General features: G+C 38.6%; 1 protein-coding gene across 1 annotated transcript in view; it reads right to left on the bottom strand.

The window, feature by feature from the left end:
• The window catches only part of GNAQ (G protein subunit alpha q), a 327,817-nt gene that overhangs the window by 200,991 nt on the left and 107,666 nt on the right, over nt 1–19,160 (bottom strand). Inside the window, exon 2 of the mRNA XM_030919268.1 lies at nt 9,158–9,342. Coding sequence (XP_030775128.1) covers nt 9,158–9,342 — 185 coding nt within the window. The remainder of the gene's footprint in view (nt 1–9,157; nt 9,343–19,160) is intronic.

The following is a 19,160-nucleotide window of genomic DNA, read 5'->3' as shown; positions in this document are numbered from 1 at the left end:
TATGCATACTTTCTGACTCAGGAATTCCAAATGCTAGATACATACTCCAAAGAAATGCATACTTATGTTCACCAAAGACAGCTACAGGAATGTTTATATTTGCAGTATTTTTATCAGCCAGAAATGCCCAAATTTATAATAGGATATAATTATATATATATAACAAATTACAGTATATTTATAAAATGAAATGTCATACAACTGTACTGTCCAGTACAGTAGCTGCTGGTCACATGTAAATTTAAATGTAAATTAATAAGATTAAATAAAAGTAAAAATTCAGTTCCTCAGTTATACTAGGCACATTTCACAACTCAACAGTCAAATGTAGCTAGTGGCTACTGTATTGGACAGAAGAGACAGAAAGCATTTTAATCACCATAGAAAGTTCTGTGAGGCATTGCTATTACATAGCAATGAGAATAAAGGAATTACAAGTTAACCATGTGGGTGAATTCCACAAACACAATGTTGAGTAAAATAAACCAGAGACAAAGGAATATATATTTTGTATGACTCCATTCATACCAAGATCAAACACTAACAAAACTAATCTATGTTACTAGAAGTCAGGATAGTGGTCATCCTTCGGAACTTGGGAGTATTGACTGGAAGGGAGCGTGAGGAGTCTTCTGAGGTTATGGTTATATCGATCCAGAACAAAAAATCTAGATACACATGTATTGACAACGGAAAAACACACGAGACTCAATACTGATGATGTGTGCAACTCTTCTGTATTTTTCTGAAATCTTTTTATTACCAAAAAATTTTTAAAAATCAGTCTCAGTCTACTGCTGAAGTCTTCTTTTGTTTCAGAGTCCTCCTCTGATGAAAATGAACTTAGAGGTACATCCTAGACAGGCAATATGGCATGCCTTGGTATTACGGATTAATTTTAGCCAAGAAAACAAATAATTTTAAAATCTCATATTCATCTGCTATTTTTACATGGCCATCATGGGTATAAAATAAATAAAGAACTGCAAAGATAAAGTGAGGAGAAGAAAATGTGGCTAGGAAGTATCTGCAAGATATTAAAAGAGAAAAGAAATTATTGAAAGGGATTTTGAAAGTTGATATAGTTACCAGAGACTCCATGGTGATTCAACTCCCAAGAGTCCTGGAGAGAAGGGAGAAAGCAGTAAACCAATCTTAGAAAAAGAGGTGGCTGACTCATCAAACTGGCCATGAAAAGTCCATAGATTCTTTTAGACTATTAAAAAGCCAAGAGGCCAGGCGTAGTGGATCACCCCTGTAATCCCAGCACTTTGGGAGGCTGAGGCAGGTGGATCACCTGAGGTCGGGAGTTCGAGATCAGCCTGACCAACACGAAGAAACCCCGTCTCTATCAAAAATACAAAAAATTAGATGGGCGTGGTGGTGCATGCCTGTAATCCCAGCTACTTGGGAGGCTGAGGCAGGAGAATCGCTTGAACCCAGGAGATGGAGGTTGCAGTGAGCCAGGATCGCGCCATTGCACTCCAGCCTGCGCAACATGAGCAAAATTCCATCTCCAAAAAAAAAAAAAAAAAAAAGATGAGAAAACTCTCAAAGATTCACAGAAGCAGGAGTAGAAAGTTTCCCTATGAAAAAACACACGCTGTTTTGGTACCCTGTGGCCAACAATCCAATTAAAATCACTGTCACCCACAAAAACCTTCATTTGATATTGAATGTCTAAACACTGGGAAAAAAAAGAAATCTGATACTGACCTTTTGAACACTTAAAAAAAAATCAACGTAGATGTAATCATTGCAATCACGCAATCACGTATGGGATTTAGATACAAAGAAAAAAATCTCTATTGGGCTGGAGACCACCGTCAAAGCAAATCTGTTGTTTATTGTCTTTTTAAAAATTTTTCATAGGTGCTATAGAAGGGGACAAATTTCAAGAAAGGCAGAAGTTTCAAAATATAAGAAAATAATTTTAATAACAGCTTCATCTCTTTTTTAGAGATTTAGAATTAGAAAATCAACATGAAGAAAAAGTGTTGAGAAGAATTTTAGAGGTTGTCTACTACATTCCTAGCTTTATTTTAGCAAAAGTGCTTTAAAGAAATTCACATGTTAAAAATATATTCTATTTTGAACACAGTCAGAAAAGGAGATTTCTGTACCTCTTTTGGTATCCCATTTCAATGACTGTCACTCTGAAGTGACTCTGAGGTTTTCCTTAAATACCTCCTAAATCTGGTCACATTGTTTTTTTGTTTTATTCTTTAAAAAGATGGAAGGTTAGTAGTATTCATTCTCTACACAATGACAATTCCTTTTATAACTTCCAAACTTTCAAAAATCATTTATGAGACATTTTCACATACATTATCTATTTAACCCTTGAAATAATCCTATTATTATTTGTTCCATTCTACAGATGGAGAAATTCAAGGCTTAGAGAGTTAAAACAATTGAGGCTGAGGGGGAAATGGGATAATCTCAAGGTTATTATATTCAATCCTTAGGGTCAAATTCAGCTAGCTACTTCATATATAACTAAGTCACTAACCCCTTTACTTCTTTCCACTCCAGAGTATTTATTTTAGCAAAGACTTAGCAAATGCTAAGTAAAATCAGAGGGCTTGTTTCTATGGAGAATTCATGTGTCATTTGATTTTTTTTTTTTTTTTTTTTTTTGAGACGGAGTCTTGCTCTGTCACCCAGGCTGGAGTGCAGCGGCTGGATCTCAGCTCACTGCAAGCTCCCCCTCTCTCAGGTTCATACCATTCTCCTGCCTCAGCCTCCCGAGTAGCTGGGACTACAGGCGTCCGCCACCACGCCCGGCTAGTTTTTTGTATTTTTTAGTAGAGACGGGGTTTCATTGTGTTAGCCAGGATGGTCTCGATCTCCTGACCTCGTGATCCGCCCATCTCGGCCTCCCAAAGTGCTGGGATTACAGGCTTGAGCCACCACACCCGGCCTTGATTTTTCAAGCTGTGTATTTTTTCAGTGAAGATTTGTAATTTGTGCCACCATCATTCCCCTTCTTCCACCAACTGTACCGAGATTTCCCTCAGGGGCTGTCAATCATATTGTTGAGCCTTCCCCTGTCTAAAGAGTTAGCACAGAATCCAGGCTGCTCCAAATCAGCACTTTTTCCCAGAAATCTGAATCTTGGGTGGGCGACCAAAGATTGGAAATGGTCAGAATTCATCCATTTCACAGATGAGTTCCCTGAGCCTACTCCTTTCTCCCAGTGAGTCCATTTTCAGATAAATTCATTTTCTACTTAAGTTAGCCAGTGTTGGTTTCTGTTGCTTGCAAGCAGAGAACCTTAACTGATATAGCTCTTCAGAGGGGTAGATAAGAATATGTATTTATTAATTCTGCCTCTATTATGTATCTATTACATAGGCAGGAAATATTAAAATGAAATCAGTCTATTGGCATTTTGTAAGCTAAGAAAATTCACTCATGTTGAACAAAGTACTAATGTTTTATTCCTTGATCAAGGGCAACAATAAGTTGGCAAGTTCTCCAGAATCTTGGCTACGTTTTTCTTCAGAAAAATGAAAAATGGCTTCTGGGACACTGGACTATTCAAGAAGTACAGAAAATTCAGAAAGTGCCGAATGTGTTTAACGAGGTACTTTCCTGTGACAAGTTCTTTCTCAGAATTGCTCAGAGAGGACAAAAGGCACTGTAGCAATACATCTTCTTATATCCTCTCCATGCTAGGCGAAAGAGAAACACAGGTGTCAGGCCTCAAAACGCCTGGCTCTTTAGTCAGAGACAGCTGCAGCTGAGGTGCTAAATGAGCCCTGGTTATCAGGACTTTCAAGTCTAAAAGGAAAAACTAGTTTACGGAAAAAAAGGTGCAACTGTCCACTCAACATTCACCAAAGGTGAGGCTGAGTTCTCCTGGACAACTGTCTTAAAATTCACTACATGAAGAAACATTGTATCAGATTCTTTTCTCTTCCCCAGGACTGGCAAAGGGAGCAATGGCCTATCAATACTTCCAAATTGCCACAATACCACCCTTATTTCACAGTTCACAGAGATTATAAGCCAACTATCAAAGGATACTATGATCCACTATCTGGAGTAATTCACTCAATAAACAAAAGCTTCTACAACATGTCTGGCATATTATGGAGGAGATAAAGAATTATAAAGGAAGAAGCTTGCTTACTGTAAGATAATTTTCAATCTGATTGAGAAAATAAGGTAAACAAATGTGAAATAACTAGTAACAGGCAACACAGGAAGAACCCCAACTGCCAGGTGCAGACAGTAAAAAGTGAGGGATTCCAAACCCTGAGATCCACTCCCTCAGCTGTAACTCAGGACAGTTCCTTAGCCACATAAACACAGGCACTTTATGTCCTTTCCTTTTTAATTAAGAGCTGATTTCAATACCAAAGCAAACATTCATCAGAAAAGCACATCGGTATAAAGAGGGTGGAAGGCAGTTGCAGGGAAGAAGAAAAAATAACTATTGAGTACTAGACTTAGTACCTGGGTAACAAAATATTCTGTACAACAAACCCCCGTGACACAAGTTTACCTATTTAACAAACCTGCACATGTGCCCCTGAACCTAAAGTAAAAGTTTTCAAACAATAAACTTAAAAAAAAAAAAAGGAAGCCATAAAATAACAGGGATAAAAATTATTTCTTTTGGAAACTAAGAAATGACAGCATTATCTCAGTCAAATGCCCTGCAACTAGTGGAGCCTTAAATATGGCTTTTGATTTGACTGAATGACAAATACTTAATCCCTTTTTATCACTAGTTATCAATATTTGTGTTCAGGGAAAATGCAAAATAATATTTAGGAATAAAAAAACCCTAGTTCACAGACTATTCAGAAGCAGCACACCTATAAACAGTGCTTGTTTGGCAAAAAAAAGTACAAGAACAGGACAATCGATACACACTCAGGAAAGAATTCATATTTCTTTTGGTAAAATGTGCAATTACAAGCTCCTTACTAATTCTGCAATCTGTTGACAAAGGGCATGAAATGTCACACCATTTTGTCCAGAGACTGTGATTGGACTCCCCCTGACCACAGCACCCTCCGGCCAGCTAACCAGGCAGGACTATCGGTTCAAGCAATAACAAGGAAGCAGGAGCAAATGAAACCTCAGTTACTCTGGGGTGGCATTTCTAAAGTCAGAACCAATTTCACAGCAAACAAAACTGAACACTTCCCCAGTTCAGAAGAGCTCATATAACGTGTAGGCCATGTTTTGCTTTATAAAATACAGGGGCTCAAAAGCCAAGTACAAAGTTATGCTGGACAATATTAGAAAGTATCTTCATTTATGCTACTATAGATTATGGCCAACGTGATGGTGGGTGCAGAGAAGCTTTACTAAAAAATCAAATGGTTGTTTTAAAGCCAAATTTCCAAAATAGTTATTTTATATCTTTAGTGTCACAATAATATAAATCAGAATGTGATACCTCCATGTAACTGTTAATCAAATATATACCAAATTCCTTAGACTATTTATAAATTATAATATACCTTTGTAACCAGAAATTTCTACAGAAAATGCTAACCAAAACATAAAATATTATTATTAAGATAATAAACACAGAAAATAAAATCCAAATTTAGCCCAGATGCAAAATCGTTCATGAAGCATCCTAAACCATTTTCTAGTCCTCCTCTATAAGAATTCCACTCAAGCTAAATTGGCAGATATCTATATTGCATGCTAATCCTTTCTGATCATTTACTATAGCCATTCCTTCTACCCAATGTGCCCCTCCCTCAGATCTGCCCTTCTCCCTTTCTGGATTATAAATTTCTGTCCAGCCCTGATGGAACTTTTCTGCATCCCTGACAGTATATAGCTTTTATTCCCTTATGCATAGAGATATCAAGAGTTATTTGTTGATTTGAATAATCATTTGACAACGTTGGGGCAGACGAGAAGACTCTCAATTGTTAAGCTCACAAATAATCTTTTTTTTTTTGAGATGGAGTCTTGCTCTGTTGCCCAGGCTGCAGTGTAGTGGCATGATCTCAGCTCACTGCAACCTCCGCCTCCAGGGTTCAAGCAATTCTCCTGCCTCAGCCTCCCAAGCAGCTGGGATTACAGGCATGTGCCAAAATGCCTGGCTAATTTTTGTACTTTTAGTAGAGACGGAGTTACCATGTTAGCCAGGCTGGTCTCTAACTCCTGACCTCACTCAGGTGATCCGCCCACCTTAGCCTCCAAAAGTGCTAGGATTACAGGCATGAGTCACCATACCTGGCCACAAATAATTTACCTATTCAAAAAGAAGTGTTTTTTGAGCACCTACTATGTACAAGATATAATGCCAGGGACAATGAAGAATGCAAAGATAGAACTGATGAAGACTGACTTTCAAGGAGCTCAGAATCTAGTGATGAAAATAAGATCAACACCCAAGTCACCATAATCAATACAAGCTAGGCAATTACAAATACTTCACTATGGATATGCTAAAGAAAGGTAGAATTACTTAGCACTCTGAGGGGTTGGCAGGTGATTAGAGAACTCTAGGAAGAAGAGGTCGCTGTGCTGAACAGGAAGGAGTAGACATGATGTCCTCAACAAGCATAAACAAAGGCAAGGAGTGGGCAGAGTTCCGAAAGTTAATGGATGAAACAAGGGGAGAGTGATGCTTTAGAACATGTATATGATATAGAGAAAAAGAAACAAAGGTGAAAATCATTTGTATTATGAATGAAAGGAGGTTAAACATGGGAAACTGGGAGGTCATCATACACTAAAGTCATGATATGTAGGAGGATTTCTGAGGATAATTATGGTATCCAAGGAAAACTCATATATTGTAACTTTTTATGATGTCAATTTATAACTGAATAGTATTCAACACAGTAATGTCTACTCAATTAGAACTGACATGAGGCCGGGCGCGGTGGCTCATGCCTGCAATCCCAACACTTTAGGAGGCCGAGGCGGGCAGATCACGAGGTCAAGAGATCAAGACCATCCTGGTCAATATGGTGAAACCCAGTTTCTACTAAAAATACAAAAATTAGCCGGGTGTGGTGGTGCGCGTCTGTAGTCCCAGCTACTTGGGAGGCTGAGGCAGGAGAATCGCTTGAACCTGAGAGGCAGAGGTTGCAGTGAGCTGAGATCGCGACACTGCACTCCAGCCTGATGACAGAGCGAGACTCCGTCTCCAAAAAAAAAAAAAAATTTGACATGAAAAGTTCAAATAACACACAGTGTTAAATATTCTTCAATGTGTTACGTGAATAAAGCATAAATTCCACCCCATCTTTAACATCTACATGATTGTATAATAAATGATCTTCATATGAAAATCTACCAACAGGGCAAGGTCCTAAAGGATTCTTCTGGAACATCTAAGAAATAAGATTTTGGGGGATAAAATTCAGGGAGATTATATTTTAGCGTGTAAACTGGCAGTATGGTGTGTATATACAAAAAACAATAGCACACATACGGTAAGTAAGGCAGAATTCATCAGATCATTATATTACCAACTGACTGTAAACTGGAAAACTCGCTGGTATTAAAAAAATAAACAACAAACAAAATCAACACAATGACAACTACAAGGAAACAAGCATGCTAACGATTTCAGAAACCACTGAGATTTCTTGGGGCAGGGAGAACCCTGATTCTCTCAAATTCGGACTACTTAGATATATCCATGCAGCTTACTCTGGCTCAATTACCATGTTCCTGGGCTCAAAAACTTGCCCAGTTCTTTTTCACTCTTGAAAATAAAAGCAGGAGGAATTATTTGTGGTAGTTCTCTTTGTTATTTGTGGAAAGATTCCTGTTGCCACTGGAAAACCAGGTATGAAAGTATCAGTTAGGTAAGAAACCAGTGTTAATTTCAAGGAACCATCTACGAAAAACAAATGCCTGATTTTAAGATGATTTGGTATTTTATTATAGAAACCTTTGGGTGGTAACAGAGGCAAAGGTATACAGAATTGCCTTATTTTAGCTGTGGGTTCATTTTGAGTTAAATCTATGAGTCCCACTGGACATCCCAACTTCTTGCTATTGCCTACTGATCTTGGTAAATGGAAACATCCTTTACAGTAGATTTATCAAAGGTACTGAGAGAATGAAAATTTCTTATTGAAAGCTCTAAAATAATTATAGGTATAAATGCAGGGTTTTATCAACAAAAGGCAAGGCTTACTTACAGGATCAGCATACCTAAAATCCCGGAGGAGCCAAGATTGCATCTATGGGGGATGTATTGATTAACAGGAAGGCAACAAAGTCTTTTGAAGACAACAAAGACATTTCTAACAAATTCCAAATAGATATCCCTTCCCTCGGGCTGGGGGCCTCAGCACAGACAGTCACACCCTGGGTGCAGGTCCAGGTCCTGCCTACGAGCTTTATGCAGGACAACTGCAGCATAAATTCAAACATGGGCAACCCTCAGATATACCAATCTTGTTTGGTATTACATCTCTTTAATATTTAGAGGATGAGCAAGTATAGCATTTATTTTCATGTGGGGGAGAAGGGGGATGGTATTTTACTTCAACCAAGAAATAATGCTAGAGGATACTGGAAGTGTGCTTATTTTCTAAAAAGCTAAACTTTGAGGGGTTTTTCCCCCAATCCTTTTTCAAGTGGTTTTAGAAGTTTCTGCTACTTTAACACAATGGCAGGGAAATGTGTTGGAAAGGTTATTGGAAGTGATCGACGGGCCTATTTTGAAATCAAATGAAGCCTGTGGTACTACTGAAAGAAAATCACAAAATTCAAAATTAAACCAGACTGAATGGTTTTAAGTTGTTTTCATTCTTTTTTCAATTTGTTGAAAAGCAAGGCCACCACCACCTCTTTGAAATCCCTGACTCTGGCCAATTTATGATACTTAACAAACCGTCTCCTTAACATAATGTGCTTCCCCAAATTTTAAACCTGAAAATATTTATTGCTGAACATCCAAATATGCCTTTCATTGATATCACTAAAAATAAAAATCCGTTTTTTATAGGTATAACTCTAGAGGTTTAAGAAAAAGACATTTATCAAAAACTTATTATCTATTAAAAGTCTCATTGATGATGGGACGGAAAATGTATATTTCCAAATCCCCCCATGCACTCCAGACATGTGAAGAGGCTACCCGTGTTGTCACACTTTTGTGAACACCTGGACCATTCAGCCAACTGCTCCGATGAAGAGTCACACCTACCTTATTGTGCTCATACTTGTATGGGATCTTGAGTGTGTCCATGGCTCTGATCATGGCCTGCATGGCCGTGAAGATGTTCTGATACACCAGCTTGGTGAAGCCCCTTTTATCTTCATCAGAGTATCCTGACCCATGGATGATTCTCATCTGCTTGATAAACGTACTCTTGCCACTTTCTCCTGTCCCTGAAAGAGGAACAATAGCAGCTCATCAGACCACAGTGCCATCTCAGTCTCTCAGATAACTAAACCAAATACCATGCCTTAGATTTAGCATCCCCAGATGGCCTGCTGAGAGGAGCAATTCTAGAATTGCAAACACTACCTATGGTGAACATTCAGCAAAATTAGAGGGAGAGAATATACTCCAAAGGCAGATGACCTCCAACAACAACAACAAAAAACCCAAACCTGTCCCCTCTTTGGAAACCACTCAGCACTGAATTTTGATAGTCATTTGTAACCATGTATCTTGCAAGAAACAACAGCATCTTTTGAACATGGTAAAACCTGATAAAGCTCTGTTCCCTAGAGAATATCTGAAACGCTTCCAGGACACTGGGTTGATTAGCCAGGATTTGAATCTGGAAATGACAGTGCACTCACACAAAAGGTATTCAAACAGAGGTAAGAAAAAAAGGCCTAAAAATTTCTAGATACGTTCCCTATTTTGTTTTTTTTTTTTATTTATTTATTTTTTTTTTTTTTAGACACAGGGTCTTGCTCTGTAACGCAGGCTGGAATGCAGTGGTGTGATCATAGCTTACTGCAGCCTTGAACTCCTGAGATAAAGAAATCCCATCTCAGTCTCTTGATCCTCCCACCTCAGCCTCCCAAGTTGCTGGAACTACAGGCATGCACTACCATGCCCAGCTAACTTTTTTTTTTTTTTTTTTTTTTAATTTCTGTAGAGACAGGTTCTCACTAGGTTGACTGGACTGGCTGTAAACTCCTAGCCTCAAGGGGTACACCAGCCTTGCCTCCCAACACCCACCCCATTTTCTCCAATTTTAAAATGAGGCATAAGAACACAGTATCCTGGTAAGGCAAGAAGAAGAATCATTTTTCTAGATACCACATATCCCCTGAATTTATTTCTGGTAGGGGGCTGGTTGACTGAGTTATTCCAAGGAATCACCTAATTCAGGAAAGCAATGGTGGTTCTTCTTCCCTCTCCCCATTCTTGACTAGTAACATTATATAGAAATTTATTGTGATTAGCTTTTTTTTCCTTCTGTGCTATCTCCTTTTTCACACCTTCAATATTACTTTTCTGTTACCATAAGCCTGAAGGTAACCCCTAACAGAACTATGTATGTCGCTGGGAAGAAGACAAGACAGAAAAATGGGATCACTTCACAGAATGACAGTGTATTTCTTCTACAATGAATCCAAATCTAAAAACTTAATTTTTCTAAATGTAAGTGGTCATTTTCATGTGTCCTTTCTCAGGGCCTGTTTCTCACTCCCTCTCAAATTTCCTTGAGATCTCCAAAACAGTAACTATCTTTATCTTACCCCCAAAATGTGAAGAAAATAAAAGTGCCAATTTGGATATTAAAGACGGAATAACAGAATGAAACACAGAATGGCCATTATCACCAGTGTCCTTAATGCCATTTCCTCACTACAAAGTTGAGAAAAACAAAGAAAGGGAAGGAAAGGAAGAGAGAGAGAAAGGAAGGAAAGAAGGAAGAGAGGGAGGGAAGGAATGAGGGAGAAAAAAAATAAAAGCTAGTAATACGTCATCTGTCCTAAATTCATTTTGTTTTTCTGATGGTTGGATTTCATTACTATCTTTATAAACAATCACAAAATTTCAATTAAGTATTACAGTTTTCATAGAAGCCTCTTAAATGACTGCAGATGTCTTGGTAAATACATAGCCCTCACACAGTTACAATGAAAGGTATTTCTAGCCATAGAGCCCTGCAGTGGCTGATTCCTTTAAAATAATTTTCCTATTACTTTTAGTAAAGTGATCTGGAACTCGTAGAAATATAAATTAACAGCTGTAATGTGAATGCTATCACCCCAATTTAACAGGATTAATTCAGAAAGTTTAAAATGAGTATTTTATAATTCCAACCATGAATAGTGGACAAAAGCATAAAGTGGCTGAAACCTACCATCTCTCTAGTAGAAATGAAGCTACAAAATTGTTTCTCGTTATCAACCTATGATTTGCAGAAACTAGTATCTTTACTCTCCCACAGATTGCTTCTTTATTATCACGATCCCACAGCTAAAGGCTTGCTCTGAGGACCTAAGTGTAAACAATCATTAATTCACAATAAAAATAGAAGAAATCCTGATTTGTGAGGTTAATATCAGGCAACAGGACCTTTTTTCTCCTCCTGGTCACCTGCATATACTTATAACTACCCTACCCCCATAAAAAAAGAGAAAGTATCACATGAAGTATAAGCACACTGGCATGTGTTTAATCGAAATCCCTTTGGGCAAGAGCAGTCAACATTTGGCACTTCTTTGGATCTAGTCACCAAGTCCCTGGGCACTGTCCACACACTGGATATCACACTAATGTAGACTCCAAGTAGGGGCCAAACATGTGACTGATAAGTGAATTAGGAGAAATTAAAAGAAAAGAAATAACAAATCAAACAATCAACCCTAAGATATTTTCCTGTTGCCAGAAACACACCCAGGGATCCTTTCTCCACCATCTCATCTTGCTGGCTACCCCCAGGAGGCTGACCAATAGGGATTTCCACAGCTTTGTTATACTCTGCTTTCTGCTTGGGTTTAGCCAATAGGAAACCAGAGAGCAGGAGAAAAAGGAAAGGGCATTTATTCTCCTAGCTTCCCCTCTGCAGTAAGCACGGGTGTGCTATGTTGACTTCAAGAGGTTCCAGCTCCTGCTGGGTGGCCCTCTCCATACCGCTGCGCTCTCTGGGTTCCAACAACTGCTGCCTTGTCCAGCTATTGCTTGGCCCCAGGTAACTGCACCAGCTCATACAAGTTACTTACACCTACTCCACTCCTCAATCCCCACATTGGAGTGTGCCATCCGTTTCCTTCTGGAACTCTGACTAGTACAAATACCAATCAGATGAAGGACAAGGAATACAAGGGAATGGAGGGCATCCTCTCTTTCTCCTCTGTCCTGTTCTCTATAAATCTTTTATTTACAAAGTGTTTTCTATTCAGTAACTCATTCTCATGACACACTTCTGGAAGCCAATCATGATAAAGAAACAGGGCTGGGCATGATTTTCACAACTATCCTAAATCTAGGATAATTCACTTCTATTGCCCACAATTTAAAAATATCTCATCTGGGCTTTGACTAAACCCATTTTTTTCTCCCTTTAAGCTAATTTCGAATTTCTGAATATTATTTCAATTAAAGGAACCCATTTTGAATCTTGGTGCCATCTTCCAATTGACCAACCCTAAGTTCCAGGTAAACTTCACTCAAGAACTTAATGTTCACACTTTGATTTTATTATACAAATGTTGTGAATTCAAAGTGAAGGCAAACCTTCACGTAAGAAAAATCTGCGTGATGCAAATATTGTAGGTAGAGTAATACAAGTAGGAAATTAAGGTATTATTTGGCACTAGAACAGAATTCAGCCAAAAAGCACAGTCATACATTGGTATCCACGAGGAACTGGTTCCAGGATTCCCCTCTTTGGACACCAAAACCCAAGGGTGCTCAAGTCCCTGATATAAAATGGTAAATATTTGCATATAACCTATACACATCCTCCATATACTTAAAAATATATCTAAATTGTAATACCTAATACAATGTAAATGCTATGTAAATAGCTGTCATACTGTATTGTCATTTGTATTATTTTTACGGTTGTATTGTTTTTATGGTTTTTATATAATATTTTCTATCCAATGTTGGTTGAATCCATGGATATGGAACCCGCAAACAGGGAAGGCCAAATGCATATGGACTACAACATCAACAAAGAAAAAATCTCAGCTTCTTTGTTCCATACAGTTCTATGACAGATAAATGAATTATTCTTAACAAATGTATAAGCCAAATTTCATGTGTCATTCTCCTATTTTTATAGAATTATACAATACTCTGAGTTTGAAATGGACATTTTAACAACTTAGTCCTGATTGGTATGAAAAATTTTGGTATAATAAAAAAACAGCTGTTCCCAAATTACATAAAATTATGTTGTTTCCTAAGGCCACATGAAAAGGAAAAGTATAAGCGACTTCACAATTCTCTATCTCTGAATGAAAAAAAGCAGACTTTTCTACTAGTAGATTACTTCAAGAATGCAGTGATGACTAATGTCTTTTCACAGCATAAGGCAATGAAAAGTACAAATAACTCTGACCAATCTAAAGAAATATGACTCTGTTTCCAAGACCACTGGTACTATAAAATCTAGCGACAAGCCCTTACATAAAAAGTCTGGAGGAGGGAAAAGGATTTCATTTTTGCTAGTTTAAATATATCCCCAATCAAGTTATTTAATAACTTTAACAAGCAATTGAACACACACAAGGGTGTGAGTCCCAGGAAAAACCCTGCTCTTTCTTTCAATGGTCTATATAAATATGACTTGAAAACATCCCCATAAAAATTATTTGTACCTTCAGGCAAGTACTCTGCCTTTTCTTATCCCAGCTCATCTAAATACCCAGAAATGAGATTACCCAGAAATAAGAGTATTTAAGAACCATGCTATGAAAAAGGCCACTTCATCCAGTGTGCATAATTGGCTATAAGGAACACTAATTTTTCTTCCCTACTCACCAGACCAGGATAAAGCACAGACAGCAATCCCCAGTTCATTTCACGTCTCCTTCCATCAGAACAAACATCAAACACAAACTCAATACACTGTGATACAGTGTATCACTTTGTAAGCTGTTAAGAATACATCACACTAGGGCCGGGCGCGGTGGCTCACGCCTGTAATCCCAGCACTTTGGGAGGCCGAGACGGGTGGATCACGAGGTCAGGAGATCTAGACTATCCTGGCTAACACGGTGAAACTTCGTCTCTACTAAAAATACAAAAATTAGCCAGGTGCGGTGGCAGACGCCTGTAGTCCCAGCTACACAGGAGGCTGAGGCAGGAGAATGGCATGAACCCGGTAGGTGGAGCTTGCAGTGAGTGGAGATCGTGCCACTGCACTCCAGCCTAGGCGACAGAGCAAGACTCCGTCTCAAAAAAAAAAAAAAAAACCCCAATATATCACATTAGGCACACACCCTCTCACACAATCTGATGTTTCCATTTTAGGCCTTTTTTTAACCCCCCCTCAAGATCTTTTCAACACAACAGGATTCCCACATACAAGTTCTGCCACAAATCTGTATTTACTCTATGTGTCTGATTCACATAAACCATATATATGTTAACACTGATTATTTTGCCTATTTGCATGATGGAGTCTGCAAATAGTTGTCAAAAATGACCATTTTAAATCCAATTACACGTTACCTTCTTAATGGTAATAAATTAGCATTTATTGTTGAAAGCAATCACAGATTCATTGGTTCTTTCTCTCACTTGAACTGGCTTCAAGCTTGGGCTATTATGTTATCAAAAGAGCTGCCAAGGCCAAACCACATATGCAGGAGCATTGCTCAATGCTTAAAAAATGTCAGTTATTACTGCCACTGCTCTGAAGGATGTTGGTGCCCATTTCCATACAAGGGCCCCGGAAAACAATCACTGAGTACTACCAGGAACTTCAAGGGTCTACATGGTTTATCATCTTTATTCTGAAGAAAAAAAAAAGGGGATGGGGGCAGAAAACACACCTTACCAGGGCCTCTCACAGACTGAGGGAAGCCTGTACCACTTCTACTTTTTTTTTTTTCAGGGGCCTCTGTTATGCCAAAACAGTTACCAAAACGGTGGCATTTAAAGTTATACAATGAATGTATTTATTTCACACTGCCAGGGCCTTTCATGACTGTATCTGGATATATTGTCAAACTATCAGAAGTCTAATCTGAAGACCTTAATGAATGGGAAGCTCAGGACAAACGGCCCCGCCCCATGCTCTTAACTGGCCAGTACCCAGATAAACAACAGCCAAGAACAAAACCCAAGACTCACAGAGCTGAATTATAGAGTAACTGTACTTCAGGTCCACTGGTTTAAGCTGAGAGTTTGAAACATGAAATCTCAGCACCACCTCATCTGAACTTGGGCTACTTTCACATACACTTGGAAAAAGCAGAACTAGAAATTTCAAGGAGAAATTTTCTACCAATAAGCATATCAACAATCCACATCTGCAAAGATAAAAGTATTCAATATCACTGAGTCAAAACTCAATCCATGTGTTGTCCACATTCCAGGCTATATCTACTTTAAAATATGTGTATTCTGTTTTCTGCACATTTTCCTCCACTTAGATTAAAAACCTGCATTTGAAACACAGCAGCTCTAAGACTAAAGTCACCATAACTTCCCATCTTTTAATGACTGTCTGTTAAGGGCAAGTGTTGAGTACAGTTAACCATTTGTCCCCAGCATGGTCTTGCAGAAGATCCGAGACAATTTTTAAAATGTAACACAGAACAGAACTGAATTTAGTATAATCAACTACAAGTGGAAACTGGACATTAATTTAGTAGTAACCAGGACTATTAATAATAACTAATCCAGTTAAGTTGTTTTAAAGGAAAAGATACCTTAAAGGTTAAGGTATGAGAGCATTTTTTTGGAGTGCCCGTAGTAAACATTTGTGTATTAAAAACTAACATCAGTTGATTGCAGAACTTCCTGAATATACTAAAAAACATAAATTTGTACACTTTAAAACGGTAAATTTTAGGCCTGGCGCAGTAGCTCACGCCTGTAATCCCAGCACTTTGGGAGGCTGAGGTGGGCGGACCACTTGAGGTCAGGAGTTCAAGACCAGCCTGGCCCACATGGTGAAACCCCATCTCTACTAAAAATACAAAAATTAGCCAGACATGGTGAGGCGCCTATAATCTCAGTTACTCGGGAGGTTGAGGCAGGAGAATCGCTTGACCAGGGAGGTGGATGTTGCAGTGAGCTGAGATTGCACCACCGCACTTCATCCTGGGCAAGAATGAGACTCTGTCTCTAATAAAAAAAATAAAATGGTAAATTATGGTATATAAATATCTCAAGTTTTAAATTTTTTAAAACTAGCATCAGTATAATTTGGAGAACAGGAAGTTTACATGAATTTTCATGCTAAAACTTGTTCAGCAAGTTACTTTGAGCCAATCTGCTCAACTTATTCCCCTTCTTTCCCCCTAAGAGTACATGTTCACTTGCTCTGCCTCTGGATGTATTTTGGACAAAAGGTTTGAGAAGCCCTGAACCCTCTGATTTTTATAAAGGAGGGAACTGACTCATTCACAGATTCTGCTGGTTGACAGCTAATGAGGGAGAAGATAAGACTGGAACCTACCAAGGTCTCTTATCTGTCCAGAGCTCCTGATCTTGTGTCCTCACACACTAAACATTTGTCCTATTAATAAAACTTACAAATATTTGTTGTAGAATATTATTTTAAAATTTGAACATTTTGATGTATTTCTTTCTTTTTTTTTTCTAGGTAAACATACTTTTTCCTGTTCTAGTTCTAAAATAAAACTGCAACAGGCTGGGCGTGGTGGCTCATGCCTATAATCCCAGCACTGTGGGACACCGAGGCAGGTGGAACATTTGAGGTCAGGTGTTCGAGACCAGCCTGGGCAACATGGTGAAACCCTGTCTTTACTAAAAATACAAAAAAAAAATTAGCCCGGTGTGGTAATGTGCGCCTGTAGTACCTTTGGGAGGCTGAGGTGGGAGAATCGCTTGAACCCAAGTGGCGAAAGCTGCAGTGAGCAGAGATCGCGTCACTGCACTCCAACCTGGGTGACAAAGCAAGACCCTGTCACAAAAAACAATTTTTTTTAAACCTGCAACAGTACTTTATTGTTATTTTTCACTTAACATACTGTGACAATTTTTCTGATACTAATTATTCTTCAGAAATGGTTAATAATAATCTGAAAAAAATCATAAAGATGTGTGATATTTTAAAAATTACCCCGTCAGAACACATTTTGAGCATTTCTAATTTTTTGCTTTTGTGAATAGTGCTCTGATAAACATCCCTAAACAAAAATCTCTGCCTGAATCTCTACTTCCTTAGGAGAGTATCATAGAAATGTATTAGCCCAAGGATGTAATCTTTGTGAAGGATCTGGCAGTCCTGTAACTGTACCAGCTGACACAGCCACAGACCCATCCCCCATCCCACTTTTGAAAATACTGTATTTTTTAACTCCTACAAATCTGAGAGACAGAACTAAATTTAATTTACATCTTTACTTTTGAGAAGAAACATGCTTCATACTTTTCTTGTCCATTTTTATTTCTTCTATGAACTTGCCCTTTTCATTTCAGGACTTGCTGTTTTTCCTACTCGTTTTTTAAAACAATGTAGTTTTTAAACACAAAATTAATGCTCATTTACAAATATTTCCCCAATTTGTCATTTTATTTTCATTGTTGACAAAACTGATGCATAAATTTGCACTATGAAAGAAATGATTATGGTCATTCATCTAAGCTTTCCTTTAGTGATTTCTTTCATTTACGTCTTTAAAAGGGCTCAAACATATGTATTTTATTCTAGCTTTCAAGGTTTTACCTTTTACAATTAACTAACAAAATAAGCAACACATATTTTGATGTGTGGTATGCAGTGATATTTTTTACTAAAAAACTTTTTCTCAAAGTCATTACATACTTTAAGGTCACATGGTCTCAGGAGTGTCTGGCCTCAGGAAATTTTTTTCATATCCTCTAATGTGCTCCTAAATGGTGATCAAAAAAATATATGAAGCATATCGAGTGTCCAAAAGCAGCAGTCCCAACCCCCAGGGCCACATACCAGCACCAGTCACCAGTCTGTTAGGAATCGGGCCGCACAGCAAGTGAGTGGAAGGAAAGTGAGCACTACTGCCTGAGCTATGCCTCCTGTGCATTAGATTCTCATAGGAGCGCGAACCCTACTGTGAACTGTGCATGCAAAGGATCTAGGTTACATGTTCCTTATGAGAATTTAATGCCTGACGATTTGAGGTGGAACAGTTTCATCCCGAAAACAACCCCCGAGCTCGACACCCATCCCTAGAAAAATTGCCCACAAAACTGGTCTCTGGTACCAAAATGATAGGGGACCACTGTCCTACAAGCATCTCAGTGACATTCATTCTGTTCCCTCTTCTTCACTTCCTTACACAACCAGCAGGTCCGTATTTCCATCCCTAAGCATTAGATTTTTGCTCACTGCCAATTTATTTAAAGAACTCTCACCAGGCGCGGTGGCTGACACCTGTAATCCCAGCATTTGGGGAGACTGAAGCGGGCAGATCATGAGGTCAGGAGATCGAGACCATCCTGGCTAATGCAGTGAAACCCCGTCGTTTCTACTAAAAATACAAAAAGTTAGCCAGGCATGGTGGCAGGTACCTGTGGGCCCAGCTACTCGGGAGGCTGAGGCAGGAGAATGGTGTGAGCCCAGGAGGCGGAGTGTGCAGTGAGCTGAGATCGCGCCACTGCACTCCAGCCTGGGTGACAGAGCGAGACTCCATCACAAAAAAAAAAAAGAACTCTCAAGAACAGTAGTGAAAATAATCCAGGACGTTAAATACTCTCTTCCACTTTATACATCTATTCCTACTTACATGTTACGCATATGCTACCTACTCCAGTTCCTCCTCTTAATAGCCCTGTGGACTTGGGTAAATTACCTGTCCTCTCTAAGCCTGTTTCCTTGTCTGCAAATACCACCACCTAGTTCACAGCTCTGCTCTGAGTTTTCAATTAGTTAATCCAAGTAAAGCAGTGCCTGGTAGGAAACAGATAATAAATGTTAGCTATAATTTACAATGCAAAGTCAAGTGCAAAAATGAGAGAATAGTCTGATAAAAGGCTATAGGGCAGGGTTGGGTGGGGGGACAACAAAACCTCAGTGTTCAAGAGAAATAATATTTTAATACAATATTTT

This window comes from Rhinopithecus roxellana, chromosome 16 (assembly GCF_007565055.1).
Source record: "Rhinopithecus roxellana isolate Shanxi Qingling chromosome 16, ASM756505v1, whole genome shotgun sequence".
Classification (NCBI taxonomy): domain Eukaryota; kingdom Metazoa; phylum Chordata; class Mammalia; order Primates; family Cercopithecidae; genus Rhinopithecus; species Rhinopithecus roxellana.
The sequence above is the reverse complement of the archived record's forward strand: the minus strand, read 5'-3'. Positions and strand labels throughout refer to the sequence as shown.